We start from the raw sequence: 19,205 nt of genomic DNA on the forward strand, positions 1-19,205 counted from the left end.
CTGGAATGTTTTCCTCAGAAACCTTCATTTCTTTTCCACTGAAGAAAGAAAGACATGAACATCTTGGATGACATGGAGGTGAGTAAATTATCAGGATATTTTAATTCTGAACTGAACTAATCCACAAGACTCGGTAAATGCTGACAATGTTGTACATTACAGCCTTTATACTATAAAATGCATTTTGAATGCATTAATTATAATGCATTGTATGATCTTGATCTCTTAACTACAGTTATAATACATTATAATGCTTTTCTATTCCTTGAACACACCTTTAGAAAGTATAATGCATTAAAACCCATGACAAATAACCAATTTCAGATGAGTCTGCAAATATTATAATGCATTTTAACTGTTATTTTAACAAACCATATGAATACCTTTATAATGCATTAGACATAAACGCTTTAAGTAAAGAGTGTTGCTGTATATTCATGTGAAATGTAAGACCTGTAGCAATATATTAAAATTACATTTCTATCCGCATATTAAAAATGAACAGTTCATGATATGGACGGTCACAGCGCAGGACAATATTCCTAAAAATACAATTGTGTTCTGTGTGTGTTGGATAAAATCAGTGTCCAAATGATGAAAATCAACACTCTTCTTCTTCGAGGATAGAAATGTCACGTCACCCTCCTTATTCTCACACAGTTCCATTCAATTCAGTGCACATTTAGAGGTCAAATTATATGTGCTCTTAAAAATAAAGGGTGTTTATTGGCATTGATGGTTCCATGAAGAACCTTAAACATCCATGGAACCACAAAAGCTTCTTTAGATCATTAAGAAATGGTTCTTTTAAGAACTGATCACTGAAAGATTCTTTAGGGAAACAAAAAAGGTTCTTCTATGGCATCATTAACGAAAAAACCTTATTTTTAAGGTTATATGCAAGTCATTTAAAAATAAACTTCATTTACATCATGTATTTGCATTTATATATAATGTTTAAGTAGCATTTCCATGCATAACAAGGACAGTCACAGAGAAAGTCCAGCCAAATGATGAAAATGCAGGAGAGAGAAAGCGAAAGGTCTTTGTCCTGACACCCTCCCCGTGCGCGCGCAATGCCAGAGTCCTGCTGAATATTCCCTTCAATTCCATTATAACGCATTGGACACTGCGATCGTTCCCACGCGGATCAGAGCCGTGTGAAGGTGTATTGGTCATTCGCGCGAACTGTAAATGTCATTGGTGTGTGTGTCTGTCGCGGGAGGGGTCAGAGAAGAAGCTGCACGCAGAACAAGTGACTCGCGCTTCAGAACCTGATGAACAGCGGGACGCGCAGCGAAGATGGAGCTCGCGCGGATACTTGGAGTTACGCAGCTTCTCATCTGCATCTCGGTGGTTGTGTGTGAGGAGCGGACGGTGAGGTATAAGATACACGAGGAGGTTCGACCGCCGATGGTCATCGGAACTCTAGCCAGCAATGTGACCTGGACCCCGGACAAAACGCGCAGGACTTTCCCCGGCATCAGGTTTAAGCTCATGAGTCCGTCCACCGGCTCCTTCATCCGATTTAGGGAAAGCGACGGGAGGCTGACGGTCGAGGAGCGCGTCGACCGCGAGCGCATCTGCAAGCGCAACCCGCGGTGCGTAATCACTTTCGACGTCGCCTTCGTGTCCGCCGAGCAGTTCGAGCTTTTCCACGTCGAGGTGGAAGTGCTGGATGTGAACGACAACTCGCCGGAGTTCCCGCGCGCCGAGTGCACTGTAGAGATCTCCGAGAGCGCGGCGCTGGGGACGCGCATCGCGCTGGACGCCGCGGAGGACGCGGATGTGGGCTCGAACTCTATCCAAAGCTACCACTTGAGTGAAAACACTCACTTCAGCATTGATATCATAACGCGAGTGGATGGGGTTAAATATGCGGAGCTGGTGCTCGTCAAAGAGCTGGACCGAGAATCCCGCGCTTTTTTCGCGCTCAAACTTGTGGCGGCAGACGGCGGGAATCCGCCGAAAAGCGGCGCGACTAATGTCACCGTCAAAGTGAAGGACTCTAATGACAACAGCCCGCTGTTTGAGCACAGCCATTACTCTGTGGATGTGCCGGAGGACACCCCGACTGAATCCCTACTGCTGGATCTCAACGCCGTCGATCCGGATGAGGGTCTAAACGGGCAGGTTGTGTATGAATTTGGCAAACAAGTAACTACAAAGATTAGACAACTGTTTAAACTGGATTATAAGACTGGATATTTGACATTGCAAAGCCCTGTGGATTATGAAGACGAGACTGCGTATGAAATCGACGTGCAAGCTAGTGATTTGGGGCACAATCCGGTTCCCTCGGTGTGCAAGATTATCATCAACATCAGAGATGTGAACGACAACCCTCCTGAGATCATCATCACGTCCATCGCGTCGGTGACAGATGGTGTCGCACATGTTAGTGAAGCTACAGGTCCGGACATCCTGGTGGCTCTGATCAGCATTAAAGATAAGGACACCGGGGCGAACGGACAGGTGAGCTGCACTCTGAACGGCGGACACGGCAACTTCAGGCTTAAAAGAGCGTACGAGGGCAGCTACACCATTGTCACGATGGCACCTTTGGATCGAGAGAAGATTGCGGAGTATAATTTGACTGTAGTGGCGGAGGATTTCGGCGTTCCGCCGCTACGCACGTTGACTCATTACATCGTACGGCTCACCGACGTCAACGATAACGCCCCGGCGTTCAGCGCCAAGATATACGAAGGTTTCATTGAGGAGAACCAATTACCAGGTACATACATCACCACAATTCTGGCGAGCGATCAAGACGCGGGATTGAACGGGGAAATAACCTACGAGCTTTTTGACTCGGACACGAACAGCGTCTCCAGGTTTGCCATCATGAATCAAGCGGGAAACGTTTACGCCCTGCAAAGCTTCAATTACGAAGTGACGAAGAGGCTGGATCTGCGCGTCCAGGCCAGTGACAGAGGATGGCCGCAGCTTCACAACAACGCCGTCCTCGTCGTCAATGTAGTCGATCAGAACGACAACGCCCCCTTTATAACTCACCCGCCGCTCAACAACGGATCCGCCGAAATCCAGCTTCCCAGAGACGCCCCGCCCGGGTACATCGTGACCCGAATAACGGCTAAAGATTCGGACGCCGGTCTGAACGCCGAGCTCACTTACAAGCTTTACGACGACTTCGGCTTCGCGATCGATCCGAATACGGGAGAAATATATATCAATCGGAAAATCGCTTACGACGAGTATGACATGTGGAAAGTCTTAGTGACGGTCAACGACAACGGCCACCCGTCGCAGACCTCCACGGCCACCATTCATTTCACTCTAACCGAGTCGGCGCCCTCCAACGGAAACTTCTACGACGAAAGAGAGGAGGATGAACCTAAACAATGGACGCTTATTTTAATCTTGGCCCTGACCAGTTCCTCGCTGATGTTTTTGGCTATTTTATCATACATACTATGCAAAAGTCGGAAAAACGGTCCAAAGAGATGCGCTGACCTCCCTGACGCGGTGGATATTCCGTACTCGAACGAGAAGAACGCCGTCTCCATGATCTCCAGCCAGACCGCCAATGTGTTCGACACGCACACGTTTCACTCCACCACCGTCATCGGCACTCCTGAGGAACTGCACAGCAGTGTTCAGGCGACCGCCGAAGTCTTCAACGAAACGCCACACACCTTCAAGAGCAAATATAGGAGTGTGGCGGGGGAGATAGATGTAAGTGTGTGTGTGTGTGTGTGAGGGGCTGTTCACACTGGACACATACATTAAAAAACAGCTAGACGGAGCACAGATGGACCGAACACAGGGCTCAAAATGCAATGATGATGACACAAGACAGTCAGTGACGTTCATCTGATGCACAGACCAATACAAAAGAGTGAAGATGGAATGCAAAAGCATGGGACAACTCACATTTTTCAAAAATTTTAACTTTAAATTTAAAAAAATAATAATAATTAAACTTAAGATGCAATGCAGTGATCGAAACCCTGCATCTCACGTACACTATCAGTCAAAAGTTTGGGGTTGGTAAGATTTTTTAATGTTTTCTGCAGAAGTCTCTTCTGCTCACCAACACTGCATTTATTTGATCAAAAATACAGTGAAATATTATTCCAATGTAAATCAGCTGTTTTCTATGTGAATATATAGTAAAGTGTAATTTATTCCTGTGATCAAAGCTGAATTTTTAGCATCATTGTTGAAAACAGTGTGTGACATTATAAATGTCACTTTTGATCAATTTAATGCATCCTTGCTGAATAAAAGTATTAATTTACAATTTTTTTCAAAAAAAAACAAAAAAACTTTTGAATGGTAGTGTATGTGTACTAACAAAAAAAATTGTATAAAATATGTGTAGATAGAATGGAACAAAAGAGAAGAATTTTAAAAATTTGACACACCATCTTAAAAACAGAAAAACAGCCAGATGCAATGCAGTACGTTTGCAAAAACAAGTAAAATGGATCAAAGAATGGTGCAGACAGAGCAAAACATTTCTTAAACTAAACTGCTTAACTTGACACACTATGTTAAAAATGCAAGAAAACAACAACAAAAAACAGCAAAAACATGATGCAACAGTCAAAAATGTCTGTCTGATGCAGACCAAGAATTTAAAAAATAATGCGGACGGAATGCATAGAACAGAACATGGATCAAACTGTTTTTAACTCGACATGTTGTCTTAAAAACGAAACAGTCACGGTGCAAAACACTGAAAAACACAGAGATGTGATGCAGTGACCAAAGGGTGCGCACACACACACTCGCACACACACACTCACACATGCACACACACACACGCACACAAACAGCTACACTGCAAAAAATACTTTTCCTATTTAGTATTTTTGTTGTTTCCAGTCTAAATATCTAAAAACTTCTTAAATCCAGATGCTTTTGGTAAGTAAAATGACATAAGATATTTTTTCTTGTCAAAAATACTGAATAAAAGAAGCATTTTTTGCAGTGTAGAAGTAGTGCAATGGAATGGAATTAAACGCAGGAGTTGTTTTTTTGTTTTTTTAAAAAAAGGGAAAAACTTTACATGACATGTTTTTAAAAATGCAGCACATACAGCACGAGGCAGTGAAAATGCAGTGAGATGTGACTAAATGGCCAAGAACTATTTGTAAACAGACCAACAATAAAAAACAGCACAAAGCAATGGGACGGGTCACAGGGGTCACAGGGGTCACGAGATGCGCTTTGCAAAAAAATGCAATGTCACTGACAAAAAAAGAGAGATCCAATGCAGTGGCCAGAAGGGGGCGTATGCATGTGTGTGCTACAAAACAGCTAGAAGGGTGCAGTGGAACGAGTATCTGAAGCTGTTTCACTAAATATAACTGTTTTAATTTGTCTGAAGCTGTCGTTACAATAAAAGAGTTCATGGCATGAGACGCAAAAATAAAACAAGAGTGCAACAGTCAAAGACTTCTGTGTGATGCATGTGTGCAGACAGAGCACAGAAGTGTGTGAACGGATAAACAGTTCATCAAGAAAATGAAAAGTCTGTCATTATTTACTCACCCGTTTGTTCTTGTGTCTTCACAGGGATATTCTACTTTGCCTGGTTATGGCAAAGACAACGCTCGACCGATCACAGTGTGGAAAGGAAACTCGATGATGACCATCGCGGTCAGAGACCCACAGATCAGCGGAAAAGACAGTGGAAAAGGAGACAGTGATGTTAATGACAGTGACTCTGACATCAGTGAAGGCCTCAAGAAGGACTACACCTCATATAAAGGTCAGAGTCAACTCATCTGAGGACAAACATGCACGGAACCGCAACAATAATTAAATATTACATATATGTCTATAATATCAGATGCTTTTATTTAAAAAATAAATATATTTTAAATAAAAAACAAAATAATACAAATATACAGTGAGAGTATATATATGTCAGGGCACAGGATCATGGTTGTGTCATGTGGATTAGTCAGGCAAACTTTGAGTTGTTTTGCAGTTACAGTACAGAGATGCTCAGATTAATGAGCTGTTGATTAGATTCACGTCAAGGTCAGTGTTGATTAGTTTCTACTGCAACCTTGTTAAACGCTAATCCTGAGCAAACCACATCGCACTAATACAGCTGGATAGTGTGCATGTGCTGCGGCTCACAAACCTGAGAAGAGTGACGGCGTTTGCTTCAGGACGTTGATGTCCCAGATGTGTGGAAGCTCGTTTCTGCCCCTAGATAAAAAAATTATATAAAAAAGGTAATTGCAACTTTTTATCTCACAATTCTAACCTTTTTTCCTTGGAATTCTGAGTTTACTTGCGATTCTGAAATTTTTCTTGGAATTCTGAGTTTACTTCTCACAATTTTGGCACTTTTTTTCGGAATTCTGAGTTTACTTGCGATTTTGACATTTTTTCTTGGAATTGAGTTTACTTCTCATAATTTTGACATTTTTCTCAGAATTCTGAGTTTACGTCTCTCAGTTTAGACAGTTTTCTTGTGATTTAGAGTTAACGTGATGTGTACATTTAATGTCTGTGTTTTGAGAACTGAATGAATGATTTGGGAAATTGTGCCAGCTGAATCAGTTATAGTGTGTTAGCAATCGAGAAAAACTGTAATCATACGGCGTGGATTTTGGATCAATGTGGACGGATGCCGAGCTGAAAGATACAGATTTTATTCTAGGAAAAAAGTTAGAATTGTAAGATATCAACTCCAAAAAGTCCAAATTTTGAGATGTTAACAATTCTGACTTTTTTTTGCGCAATTGCAATATTTAAATGTGCAATTCTGAGAAGAGTTGTGAGAAAAAGTTCACAATTACCTTTTTTTTTTAAATTTATTCTGTGGCACAAACGAGCTTCCATACAGACGGCGGCTCATCCTGAGCTGAATTGAGCTGAATAATGACTCTATTGTCTTCTGTAGAGCTGCTTTACAGCAGAATCTGAATTCATCTCATATTTGACGAAGTCTGCATCATTGATTCTGTTATTCTCCTGTTTATCCCTGTGAAGCTGCTTTGAAACATTCTGTATTGAATAAAGCACTATAGAAATAAAGCTGACCTGACTTGACTACATGTGTAGTAATCCGTACCGGATCTGTTTTCCCAGGTCTGTGGGCTTGTACCAGTGAATGCAGGATCCTGGGCCACTCAGACAGATGTTGGAGCCCATCTGTAAGCAGAACCAGCGGGAGCATTAACACCAGACATCTCTCGACCTTCTCAAGGACGAGGCCGTCCTCACAGGCCGCAGGGCTTCAGAGGAGCAGCTACGACACACAGACGCCCAGAAGCGTGGCTTTGCACAGCCTCTCCGAAGATCAGCAGAGTCAATACGATTACATTCACGTCTGCTCTCCACAGTCACAGAGGAGACGAGACACTGAGGACAGAGACGGCACCGTGTTCACACACTCCACGAACAGTCCCGGGAGGTTCACAGACACAGCCTGAGACAGTTCCTCGTCGTGATGTTGCTGTACATACTTTTATCTTTGACTGCATTGATGTTTTGTATATGCAAAATATATTTTTTAACAATATTACCTGTTTTTTCTCATAGCATGTTTCAGATGATTATAATGTGATTGTGTTTGTCACTTTGGTCGCACTCTTACACACACGAAATGTCATTTTTTAAAGCTACAAATGTTACCACTTTTATAACATTTACTTACACGAGTTGTTTCTTTCTAAGAAATAAAAACATGAGAAATAAAATAAGTTATGATCAAATCTGCAGTGTTTTGAATCCTTGATGAAACCAGTGAAAAGTATAAACACAATTTATGATCAGATTTCATTCGCACAATTGCTTAAATCATGTTCTTCCTCAGTGTTTCTGTCTTGTTTTCCAGTGCAAATATCTAAACATTCTTAAATCAAGATACAAAATGACTGAAGATATTAACCCTCTGGTGCTCTTCACATTTCTGCAAAGTCAGGACTGTGAGATATAAACTCAGAAATCCAGGGAAAAGTCTCTCAATTTTGACATTTTTCTCGGAATTATGAGTTTACGTCTCGCAATTTTTACATTTTTCTCTGAATTATGAGTTTACGTCTCGCAATTTTTACATTTTTCTCTGAATTCTGAGTTTACGTCTCGCAATTTTGACATTTTTCTGGGAATTATGAGTTTACATCTTGCAATTTTGTAATTTTTCTCGGAATTCTGAGTTTACGTCTCGCAATTTTGACATTTTTCTCAGAATTCTTAGTTTACGTCTTGCAATTTTGTAATTTTTCTCGGAATTCTGAGTTTACGTCTCGCAATTTTGACATTTTTCTCAGAATTCTTAGTTTACGTCTCGCAATTTTGAAATTTTTCTCGGAATTCTTAGTTTACGTCTCGCAATTTTTACATTTTTCTCTGAATTCTTAGTTTACGTCTCGCAATTTTTACATTTTTCTCGGAATTCTGAGTTCACGTCTCGCAATTTTTTAATTTTTCTCGGAATTCTTAGTTTACGCCTGCAATTTTTACATTTTTCTCAGAATTCTTAGTTTACGTCTCGCAATTTTGTAATTTTTCTCGGAATTCTTAGTTTACGCCTGCAATTTTTACATTTTTCTCGGAATTCTTAGTTTACGTCTCGCAATTTTTACATTTTTCTCGGAATTCTGAGTTTACGTCTCGCAATTTTGACATTTTTCTCGGAATTCTGAGTTTACGTCTCGCAATTTTGACATTTTTCTCGGAATTCTTAGTTTATGTCTTGCAATTTTGACATTTTTCTCGGAATTCTGAGTTTACATCTCACAATTTTGACATTTTTCTCAGAATTCAGAGTTTACGTCTCGCAATTTTGATATTTTTCAGAGTTTAGAATTCTGGGAAAAAGTCAGAAATGCTCTCTGGTGCTCTTCGCGTGTCGATCAAAAATGACCGTATTTTTTTATTGAATGAAATGAATGTACTATATTTTAGTTTGATAAGGTTTTTTATTTATTATTTTGTATTTTTAGGGGATTTTATGGTACTAAATTATATTTATGCTGTAGTTATAATCCATTTATTCACTTTTTGAGCACAGACCTGAAAATGAAATTTAAAAACTTAAACTGTCATAAATTTTGAATGCTTTAGAGACTTAATTTTGGTCTTTTTTCAAAGACGACACTTGGCAAATTATTGCTGATGTGAAAAAAGTTAAAAAAGTTAACTTAAAAAAGTTACAGAATTTTACGTTTATTGTTATGAAAAATGCACAAAAATACTATTTTCAATTGTTATATGAAATATATATTTTCAAAAACACATTTTACTCTAAAACTACAAGAAAATCAAAAGCCATAAATCTAAACATAAATCTGTTACAAATTTGAGCTTGATATCTCAAAAAATGAGCTTCCAGTCAGATTTTGTTTGGCCGCAGTACCAAATGCTTCCACTAGATGAAGTTTAACTCCCATTCATTTAACCTTTTCGAATCATGTCCATGATTTTTTTGTTCACATAGCAAGTGCCAAAACCTTTACCAAGTTTCATACCATTCAGATGAAGTAAAAAATTATAAAAAAAACAAAACGTAAACATTTACATAAAAAAATTATAGAAATGAAGTGAGTTTGTGCTTAAAACAAGAACAAATATCTGCCAGTGGGGTCAGAAAAATAAACTTCATTCAAAAGGAAAATAAGATTATTTTTCTGAGCCCACTGGCAGAAAAAAAAGCCTCCCATGGATTTACAGCAGGACCAATAGACTGAATTCAGGCCTCTTTTTGGAACATGAATTCATTTAAAATGTGCAAGAATCGTCTGTCTCAGCCGTATGTTTTCTCAGGCCACAGAAAATCCCTGGAGAGGAATTCCAGTCTTGAGTTTCTCCGGGATCTTGTTTATTTTCCCTGAATTTTTTCTTCTCTCTCACCTACATGACAGAAACTTGAGAGAAGCTGCACAAAGTCACAAAGCTTTGCTTTCAGTAGATGCAAGAACACCATGGAGGAAACATCAGAAAAAGCTCCTGTTGAGGTAGATGACGTTCACTTTTATCTTTAAACATGACATTGCTTCACATTATAACTCTATCATACTTGATCTATGTCTATATATGTTCTGAATAAGGCTTACGGTAGCGTGAGCTTGAAGCCCAGAGGGTTTATGCGTCTCAGGAGGACGGCGGTCGTCGCCTTCATCGCCGGAGCCGTACTGCTGCTGTTTGGAGGCATTGGAGCTTTTTACCTGTGGAAAGTCACTGAAAAAGAAGTAGGTAGTGTCTCTTACACCGGGACAGCATTCTGGATCAAAATGAGTGCAAGAGTGATTCAGCTTTTCAACACTTTTAGGAGAGTCTATCAAATTCTGCGCCAAGTCGAATCAATCAAAGCAGTGCCTGATGAAGTAAATCAAGGTGGAAATACAGAATTTACTGTGGAAACAAAGATGCCGCTGTGTAATGATGAAAACCTTTTTACACTGGACTATTTGTTCCTCTCAATGTGAAGCAAATTGTTCAGTGTTTTGGGTTTAATTTGCATTCACGCAGGGAATCCTGTAACACTGCTATATTTTTAATATTCTGCGCTGCATAATCACCCAGCGCACCATTTTTGCCCATTGCGCTCTAGAACTGCATCCTGATGCAATAGTGCAGACGTGTCGATATTTAATGCAGTGAGTTTGAGCCTGAATATTTAAATTGCAGTTTGTCTCAGCAAAGTGTCAGGAATGATCAATAAAGCAGGCTGCGTTGTGTTTGCATTTGCAGCCATTGATTTCAGGCACCTCTGGAATTTCAAAAAATCCGGCAGGTTAAAGACGGCAAACAAAGAGGTCTGTGTGCTGGGTTATAATCACGCAGTGTGAACAGAGCAAACAGATCAGCAGGCATCGCTTCCCGACAGAAACATAAATGACCAGTCAGCAGTCGAGCTGGACCCTTGAGCAAACGACCTATACAAATAATACAAGAATATTATGTTTTATATGGATTAAAGCAGTGGTTCTTAACTATGTTAAAAACTGTTCAAAAGAAATCATGTATTATTATAGCAATTATTATTTACTTAGCTGTTTATTTTCATTAATTTAGCCAATAATTCACTCAACTTGGAAGCGTTTTCTCCTCCCTTTGACAACTTGGTTTTCTTTCTAAGTTTTGTATGTTGGTGTCGACAGGCGATCAGTGCTCACTACAGTAGGAACATCGATATAAAGATGATAGAGGATGATTCCGATGCTGGAGAAGGGAAAATTGTGGAAGTTCAAGACTTTAAAGCTGTGAGTAGCACATAATAAACCTGTTCATCATATTTCAGAGCTATTCATGAAATAACAGCATTATTTTTCTGGACTCTTTCACAGGGCATCACAGCTGTCAAGTTTCCTGGAAAAGAGAAGTGTTACATCAAATCACAAGTCAGAACTGAACTTTCTGAGGTGAGAACTGCCATCATCACCATTATGTGTCATTCTATATATTACTATCATTGAATTATAATAAATTATCATTCATTAACTATAAAAGCCATCAGTTTTTCTGCATATTTAGAGGCTGTTTTGACCATATCAGAAGTATTTCACTTTGATAAAATATAATCGAAATTGACATCTAAAAATAGCCCTGCAGAATTGAATCTACATGTTCATCATGTTTCATAAATCGACAGCTACATGAGGTAAATGAGATGTTTGATTAAATGAGGATAAGAACCTTTATCGAGCTAAATGAAAGGTAATTAGCTGTAATTGTGACTACAGATAAACCTTCTCTTAGAACTTCACATATTTTATCGTCTTAAAATGTTTACTTACAGCTGAAGTGTGTAATTTTGACACCATTTGCATCACGAAACAGAATTTCATACAGGTTTCCTAACCACGCCCCCATCTGCTGTCTGTCAAACAGGTAGTCCAGCCCAAAACTCATTGGTTGAGCCAATGCTTTCATGCAAGACATTCCCATGATGGGACATTTTTCGACACACCCACTACGTTTCAGCACGCCCCCTACCTTTCGACACGCCCACTACCCTTTGGCACGCCTCCTAAATTTCGACACGCCCACTACCTTTCAGACACACCCAGTACCTTTTGGCACGCCCACTACCTTTCAGCACGCCCCCTACCTTTCGACACACCCACTACGTTTCAGCACGCCCCCTACCTTTCGACACGCCCACTACCCTTTGGCACGCCCCCTAAATTTCGACACGCCCACTACCTTTCAGCAAGCTCCCTAACTTTCAGCACGCCCCCTACCTTTCAACACACTCACTATCTTTCAGCATGCCCCCTACCTTTTGACATGCCCACTACCTTTCGGCACGCCACCTACCTTTTGGCACGCCACCTACCTTTTGGCACGCCACCTACCTTTCGACACGCCCACTACCTTTCGACACTCCCACTAACTTTCAGCACGCCCCCTACCTTTCAACATGCCCACTACCTTTCAGCACGCCACCTACCTTTCGACACGCCCCCTACCTTTCGACACTCCCACTAACTTTCAGCACTCCCCCTACCTTTCGACATGCCCACTACCTTTCAGCACACCCCCTACCTTTCGGCACGCCCACTACCTTTCGGCATGCCCACTACCTTTTGACACACCCAGTACCTTTCAGCACGCCTCCTACCTTTCGGCACGCCCACTACCTTTTGACACACTCACTAACTTTCAGCACTCCCCCTACCTTTCGGCACGCCCACTATCTTTCGGCATGCCCACTACCTTTTGACATGCCCACTACCTTTCAGCACGCCCACTACCTTTTGACACACCCAGTACCTTTCAGCACGCCCCCTACCTTTCAGCACACCCCCAAACTTTCGACACACTCACTATCTTTCAGCATGCCCCCTACCTTTTGACATGCCCCCTACCTTTCGACATGCCCACTACCTTTCGGCACGCCCACTACCTTTTGTCATGCCCACTACCTTTCAGAACGCCTCCTACCTTTCGACATGCCTCCTACCTTTCGGCATGCCCCCTACCTTTTGTCATGCCCACTACCTTTCAGCACACCCACTACCTTTTGACACACCCAGTACCTTTCAGCACGCCACCTACCTTTCGACACGCCCCCTACCTTTCGACACTCCCACTAACTTTCAGACACACCCAATACCTTTTGGCACGCCCACTACCTTTCAGCACGCCCCCTACCTTTCGACACACCCACTACGTTTCAGCACGCCCCCTACCTTTCGACACGCCCACTACCCTTTGGCACGCCCCCTAAATTTCGACACGCCCACTACCTTTCAGACACACCCAGTACCTTTTGGCACGCCCACTACCTTTCAGCAAGCTCCCTAACTTTCAGCACGCCCCCTACCTTTCAACACGCCCACTACCTTTCAGCACGCCACCTACCTTTCGACACGCCCCCTACCTTTCGACACTCCCACTAACTTTCAGCACTCCCCCTACCTTTCGACATGCCCACTACCTTTCAGCACACCCCCTACCTTTCGGCACGCCCACTACCTTTCGGCATGCCCACTACCTTTTGACACACCCAGTACCTTTCAGCACGCCTCCTACCTTTCGGCACGCCCACTACCTTTTGACACACTCACTAACTTTCAGCACTCCCCCTACCTTTCGGCATGCCCACTATCTTTCGGCATGCCCACTACCTTTTGACATGCCCACTACCTTTCAGCACGCCCACTACCTTTTGACACACCCAGTACCTTTCAGCACGCCCCCTACCTTTCAGCACACCCCCAAACTTTCGACACACTCACTATCTTTCAGCATGCCCCCTACCTTTTGACATGCCCCCTACCTTTCGACATGCCTACTACCTTTCGTCACGCCCACTACCTTTTGGCATGCCCACTACCTTTCAGCACGCCTCCTACCTTTCGACATGCCCACTACCTTTCAGCACGCCTCCTACCTTTCGACATGCCCACTACCTTTCAGCACGCCTCCTACCTTTCGACATGCCCACTACCTTTCAGCACACCCACTACCTTTTGACACACCCAGTACCTTTCAGCACGCCTCCTAACTTTCAACATGCCCGCTACTGTTTGACATGCCCACTACCTTTCCGGCTCGAGCTCTTTAAAGCCTTTAGTGTTTGAAAGGTAGGGGGCGTATATATAAATTATATATATATATATATATATATAATTTATACATAACCATATTAAATTTATAAAACAAATCCACTCCTTTAAGCCTGGAAGAGGTAGAAGTTTTAGTTTTCAGTGTTCAATCATAAGTTGTTTTAAATTCAAATAGGAAGAAGAAACTGTGGCAGTAAAATCTGAAGTGGCGTCTCTGGTTTGGATTGCATCTGAAGAACCACTGAAGGACAACAGTTTTCTGAGCCCTGAGATACTGAGATTCTGTGGAGATCTTCCCATTTACTGGCATCATCCTGCAAACGCCAGAGGTACTTCATATTTCCATTAAATAAACCTGCAAGACATGAAAAGCAATGATAAAGGTCAAGGTAATGATAAAGTATTAATCTCTATACTGTACAACTAATAGTTTTCTATAAGCCATATAATGTCATTCATCAAGCCACTCAAAGCACATAAACATGTTTTCAGATACAAATACATTGAGCCCAGTGGGGATATTTAATGCAAATCAGAAGCACTAAATGCAGATACACGGTGACCATGAAATTTGTGCATGAGGTCATTACCATCTAAAGCTTAGCAATATCTCGCTCTTTAATGCTGCTAATCTTCATTCTCGCTTTCTGGCGGCTGTTTCTGAAGCACTGAGGAAGAGGAGAAGTGTGACGCGGGTGAGACGGCAGAGTACAGGTGGATTAAACCGACAACAGGCGAGACGTCGAAACTCAACAAGTTCAGTCAGAGAGGAGGAACGGCCGACAGGACCCGAGTATAACCCTGAGAACCCTTATCATGTGAGAAAAGCCTTGATAATAATCATAAAAGTTTCTTGAATAGCAAATCATCATATTAGAATGATTTCTGAAGGGTCATGTGACACTGAAGACTGGAGTAATAATGCTGAAAATTCAGCTTTGCTCTAGCGACTGATGCTAAAGGCTGCAGTCTTTAGCTTCCTTGTTAGAGTGTCCGCCTCCTATGCCAGAGAACCCGGGTTCGAGTCCCGCTTAGAGTGGGCGGTTCAAACAGGAGGGGTTACATTGGTGCCGTGACCCGGATGAGAGTGAGGTTTAGGGGGGTGAGTGTAACGGACGTAAGCTGATAAGAGCTGTGCCTGTAAACCTCACTCCCCTGATTTCAAGAGGCGCTCTAGCAACTGACGCTAGAGACTTTAGCCTTCTTGTTAGAGCACCTGACTCCCATGCCGGCGGACCCGGGTTCGAGTCCCGCTTAGAGTGGGCGGTTCGAACAGGAGGGGTTACACCTCCTTAACTCCATGCTCATCATCTCTTTCATCTCCTCTCTCCAGCAGAATCAGGAGGGTTTGGAGGGACACATGGTATTCGATCCCATGTTGGACCATCGTGGGATCTGCTGTACCGAATGTCATCGCAGTTACACCCATTGCGAGCGAGTATGCGAGCCACACGGGGGCTACTGGCCGTGGCCCTACAACTACCACGGCTGTCGGCAGGTCTGCAGGGTCATCATGCCGTGCCGCTGGTGGGCGGCTCGTATGCTGGGTCTCGTGTAAGGCCTGCGGTTTCCAGCTAAAGTCACAGCAGATCTGCCCTTAAAGTCCATATGAGCTATAATGAGGTATCAAAGCGACTCAAAGCTCTAGTGTAACCAACAAATGTCAGACATGGATGTGTTTTGATATACAAATAAACATAACTAGCACTAGTTAAGAATATGTAGAGTGTTTTTTAGGACTATCAAAAGATGCTTTTTAAATGATATACACTTAAAGGTAACACTTTACTTAACAACTACATTAGTTATAATGCTTCCACAGTATTTATTAATCTTAGTGAATGTTAATTTCTACATTTACTAATACATTTTTAGATGTGTTAAAATTAGTTAATGCACTGTGAGCTAACATGAACATATGTATTAACTTGCATTAAGAAAGATTAATAAATGCAGTGCAGTTAGTAGTTAGTTAATGCATTAATCAATGTTAACAAACTGTAAAGTTTGTAAACCATTTTGTATGAAAACAGTCATTCATTTTGCAATTCTGTTTGGTACCGCAAGTGGCACCAAAAATAAATCTTCAGTTTTACGTGAACTTTATAAAGTGAAATACATTAAATTTATAAAATGCAAACTGTAAAATACTCTTCTACAGCTTCCAGTTCATTAACAAGTTCTGAGTGGGATGAAACTAATATCATCTGGTGTCTCAGAGTTGCAACCTAATTTTTCAAAATCCTCTGCGTAGGCATTAATAACTCATTAAGCTTAGGCTTGCTTTGCTATGAAATAAATAAGATAACACGACAGTAATCGTTTGGCTAATCCATGAATAAACCCACTGCGATATTAAACGGTGTGTTCTGCAAGGTTTAAAACACCTTCTGAGCTTTTCATAAATGGTTTTAGTGAATGTCAACTTTTCTCCCACAGGTTTGAAATGAAAAGCACATCACTTTGTTTAGAAACATGTGAGGTTCAAACGTCTGGGGTGTTTTTTTTTCCCCCATTTAAATTTGCAAATAAAAAATTGGGGATTCTGACACATTTAAAACAAATTTATGATGTAAAATGAAGCAGAATATTGCACATCGTGCACTACTTTATAACTAAATGCATGACATTGGTCATGTAATTTTTTGTGTGCAGATGGTCAGATTTTCATTCATCGCTCAAATTGTGTTGCTGATAATAATTTGTAGTGAACATGTACAGTATTAAAACACAGGCATTTTCACTCTTATGGACCCATAAAACTCTCTCATCATCTTAAACTAACATGAGTTCTGTGCTACTGTTGCTGAAAGAGTCACCTAAATAAAATATGATATTTCAAATATAAAAACAACCTTATCCACTTCAATAATTTGAAGGCTGTCTAGTCTCTGTCTTCATTCATTTATTTATTTATTATTTATTATTTATTGTTTTTCCACAGTTCCACAGGCAGCATAAATGATTTAGATTTAATGATGTATAAAGCACATTTCAAAGCTTTTTGTGGCCGTGACGCTGTTTTCACGCGATCACACTAACGAGGAGGAACCGTCATCACTGTGAAAGCGGTTCATGTTTCAGTCACACCAGCGTCGTCTCAGTGGGGAAACATGAGCGGCTCTACGGGAAACCAAATTGACTTTGGCATGTATGTCTAAGAATGTCCATGTCAGAAGTGAACAAACTCACACTGCCTTCAGCAAATGTTCAGACATTTTAGCATTATGCTTAGACAGGAGATTTTTTCTCAAAGGGGTTGAGGTTTATGCATAGCTATATTTTTATGCACTAACAGATATTTTGGGAAATGCATTGATTTTCTCCTTTTGACAAGTTCATGACCTCCTATTCAAAGTCAGAGTTGTTGACAAATACGTGTTTTACAATGCTGACGCCCACACTGATAGCCTAACTAGTGCATGGTAACAAATATAATATATAGGCATACAGTATATGTGATATAGGCTAATAGAAATCAATTAAGTGTAGTATAAGTGATGTTTAATGTTCTATTATTAAACTGCTTTCAGGAATACTTGATTCTGGTTGCTCAATAATGCATTCTATGGTCAGATATACAGGAGAACAGGCCTCATCACATACACTTGTGATAGAAAATGTTAACAGCATGACCTGACGCAGATATCTACGGTCTTTTGAGGTGATCAGCTAACCTAGGTTATTTTTCTTTTTGCCATTTTATTAAATTATGATGTGAGTGAGAACAATAAAAATAAAAACCTTTAGATATCAGTCTGCATATGCGATGGCCATGGGTTATGCTCATCTTTGCTCGCTCCTTTGAAGGCATAAATAGCTCTATATTTAACAGAGAGAACATACAAAAGACCTGAACCTGAAGCAATGTTTTACAGAATACATAAATTTGTTGTAGTCTTTTTTAAATAGAATCTCTGTGATTGAGAATTTCACATGAGGGTGAAAGTTTTCCTCGTGTAGACTTTGCAACAGTCATGCAGAATTTGCAGGTTCACTGCATTGACCGTCAGAAAGCTGCTTGGTAGTGGCCATGTCGAAAGATAGTGGGTGTGTCAAAATGTAGGGGGCGTGTCAGAAAGGTAAGGGGCGAGTCAGAAAGGTAGTGGGCGTGTTAAAAGGTAGGGGGCGTGTCAGAAAGGTAAGGGGCGTGCCAGAAAGGTAGTGGGTGTGTCAAAATGTAGGGGGCGTGTCAGAAAGGTAGTGAGCCTGTCAAAAGGTAGGGAGTATGCCTGATAGTGGGTGTGTTGAAAGGTAGGGGCGTGCCTGAAAGGTAGTGGGCGTGTTAAAAAGGTAGGGAGTATGCCTGATAGTGGGTGTGTTGAAAGGTAGGGGGGCGTGCTGAAAGGTAGTGGGTTGTGTCGAAAAGATAGTGGGCGTGTCAGAAAGGTAGTGAGCCTGTCAAAAGGTAGGAGTATGCCTGATCGTGGGTGTGTTGAAAGGTAGGGGGCGTGCCTGAAAGGTAGTGGGTGTGTCGAAAGATAGTGGGCGTGTCAAATGTTAGGGAGCATGCCAGAAAGGTAGGGAGCATGCCCAAAAGTGTGTATGTCGAAAGGTAGGGGCCGTGCTGGAAATGTAGTGGGCGTGCTGAAGGTCGGGAGTGTGCCTTGATAATGGGTGTGTCCAAAAGTTAGGGAGCGTGCCAGAAAGGTAGTGGGTGTGTCCGAAAGGTAGGGGGTGTGTCAAAAGTTAGGGGGGCGTGCAGAAAGGTAGTGGGTGTGCTGAATATTAGGGGCATGCCATAAATGTAGCGGGCATGTCAAAAGGTAGGGGCCGTGCCAGAAAGGTAGTGGGTGTGGTGAAATGTAGGGGGCGTGTCAAAAGTTAAGGGGTGTGCCAGAAAGGTAGGGAGTGTGCCAAAATGTAGGGGGTGTGTCAAAAGGGGCATGACAGAAAAGTAGTGGGTGTGGTGAAATGTAGGGGGCGTGTCAAACGTTAAGGGGTGTGCCAGAAAGGTAGTGGGCGTGTCAAAAGGTAGGGGGCGTGTCAAAAGGTAGGGGCCGTGCCGGAAAGGTAGTGGCCGTTTTTTGCTTGAAATTTTCATAATATTGAGAACTGCCCCTAACTTTCAATGCTGTCAGATGCTTTCTCTGCTCCACACCAGTGAATACACACCGTTAGTTCTGGTCCAACAGTGAAACCTTCTGCAAATTCCATCAATACATCACTGAATCATTAATTCAAACGATTCATTCA

The 19,205-nt window shown here is 41.7% G+C and overlaps 2 protein-coding genes across 3 annotated transcripts; both read left to right on the plus strand.

The window, feature by feature from the left end:
• The first annotated feature begins 329 nt into the window (after positions 1 to 329).
• Positions 330 to 7,716, plus strand: si:ch211-199f5.1 (protocadherin-8). Its single transcript, XM_051905730.1, has 3 exons — positions 330 to 3,699; positions 5,548 to 5,743; positions 7,081 to 7,716. Exons 1-3 carry the CDS (start codon positions 1,303 to 1,305, stop codon positions 7,422 to 7,424), a joined length of 2,937 nt encoding a protein of 978 aa, XP_051761690.1. The 5' UTR covers positions 330 to 1,302; the 3' UTR covers positions 7,425 to 7,716.
• Positions 7,717 to 9,729: 2,013 nt separating this feature from the next.
• cnmd (chondromodulin) lies at positions 9,730 to 16,863 on the plus strand. Of its 2 annotated transcripts, none has more exons than XM_051905736.1 (7): positions 9,730 to 9,950; positions 10,044 to 10,184; positions 11,097 to 11,198; positions 11,283 to 11,357; positions 14,185 to 14,338; positions 14,676 to 14,827; positions 15,346 to 16,863. In XM_051905736.1, exons 1-7 carry the CDS (start codon positions 9,918 to 9,920, stop codon positions 15,565 to 15,567), a joined length of 879 nt encoding a protein of 292 aa, XP_051761696.1. In that variant the 5' UTR covers positions 9,730 to 9,917; the 3' UTR covers positions 15,568 to 16,863. The 2 variants fall into 2 exon arrangements, with proteins under 2 accessions (XP_051761696.1, XP_051761695.1); XM_051905735.1 differs by having other exon boundaries at positions 9,747 to 9,950; positions 15,343 to 16,863.
• Positions 16,864 to 19,205: the final 2,342 nt, after the last annotated feature.

This window comes from Ctenopharyngodon idella, chromosome 9 (assembly GCF_019924925.1).
Source record: "Ctenopharyngodon idella isolate HZGC_01 chromosome 9, HZGC01, whole genome shotgun sequence".
NCBI classification, from domain to species: domain Eukaryota; kingdom Metazoa; phylum Chordata; class Actinopteri; order Cypriniformes; family Xenocyprididae; genus Ctenopharyngodon; species Ctenopharyngodon idella.

Excerpts from the sequence above, each read along its gene's own strand:
- si:ch211-199f5.1 (XM_051905730.1), top strand. The coding sequence starts at position 1,303 with ATGGAGCTCGCGCGGATACTTGGAGTTACGCAGCTTCTCATCTGCATC. Across the intron at positions 3,700-5,547 it reads GTGTGGCGGGGGAGATAGAT|GGATATTCTACTTTGCCTGG; the intron begins GTAAGTGTGTGT and ends GTGTCTTCACAG. Across the intron at positions 5,744-7,080 it reads GGACTACACCTCATATAAAG|GTCTGTGGGCTTGTACCAGT; the intron begins GTCAGAGTCAAC and ends CTGTTTTCCCAG.
- cnmd (XM_051905735.1), top strand. The coding sequence starts at position 9,918 with ATGGAGGAAACATCAGAAAAAGCTCCTGTTGAG. Across the intron at positions 9,951-10,043 it reads CAGAAAAAGCTCCTGTTGAG|GCTTACGGTAGCGTGAGCTT; the intron begins GTAGATGACGTT and ends GTTCTGAATAAG. Across the intron at positions 11,199-11,282 it reads AAGTTCAAGACTTTAAAGCT|GGCATCACAGCTGTCAAGTT; the intron begins GTGAGTAGCACA and ends ACTCTTTCACAG.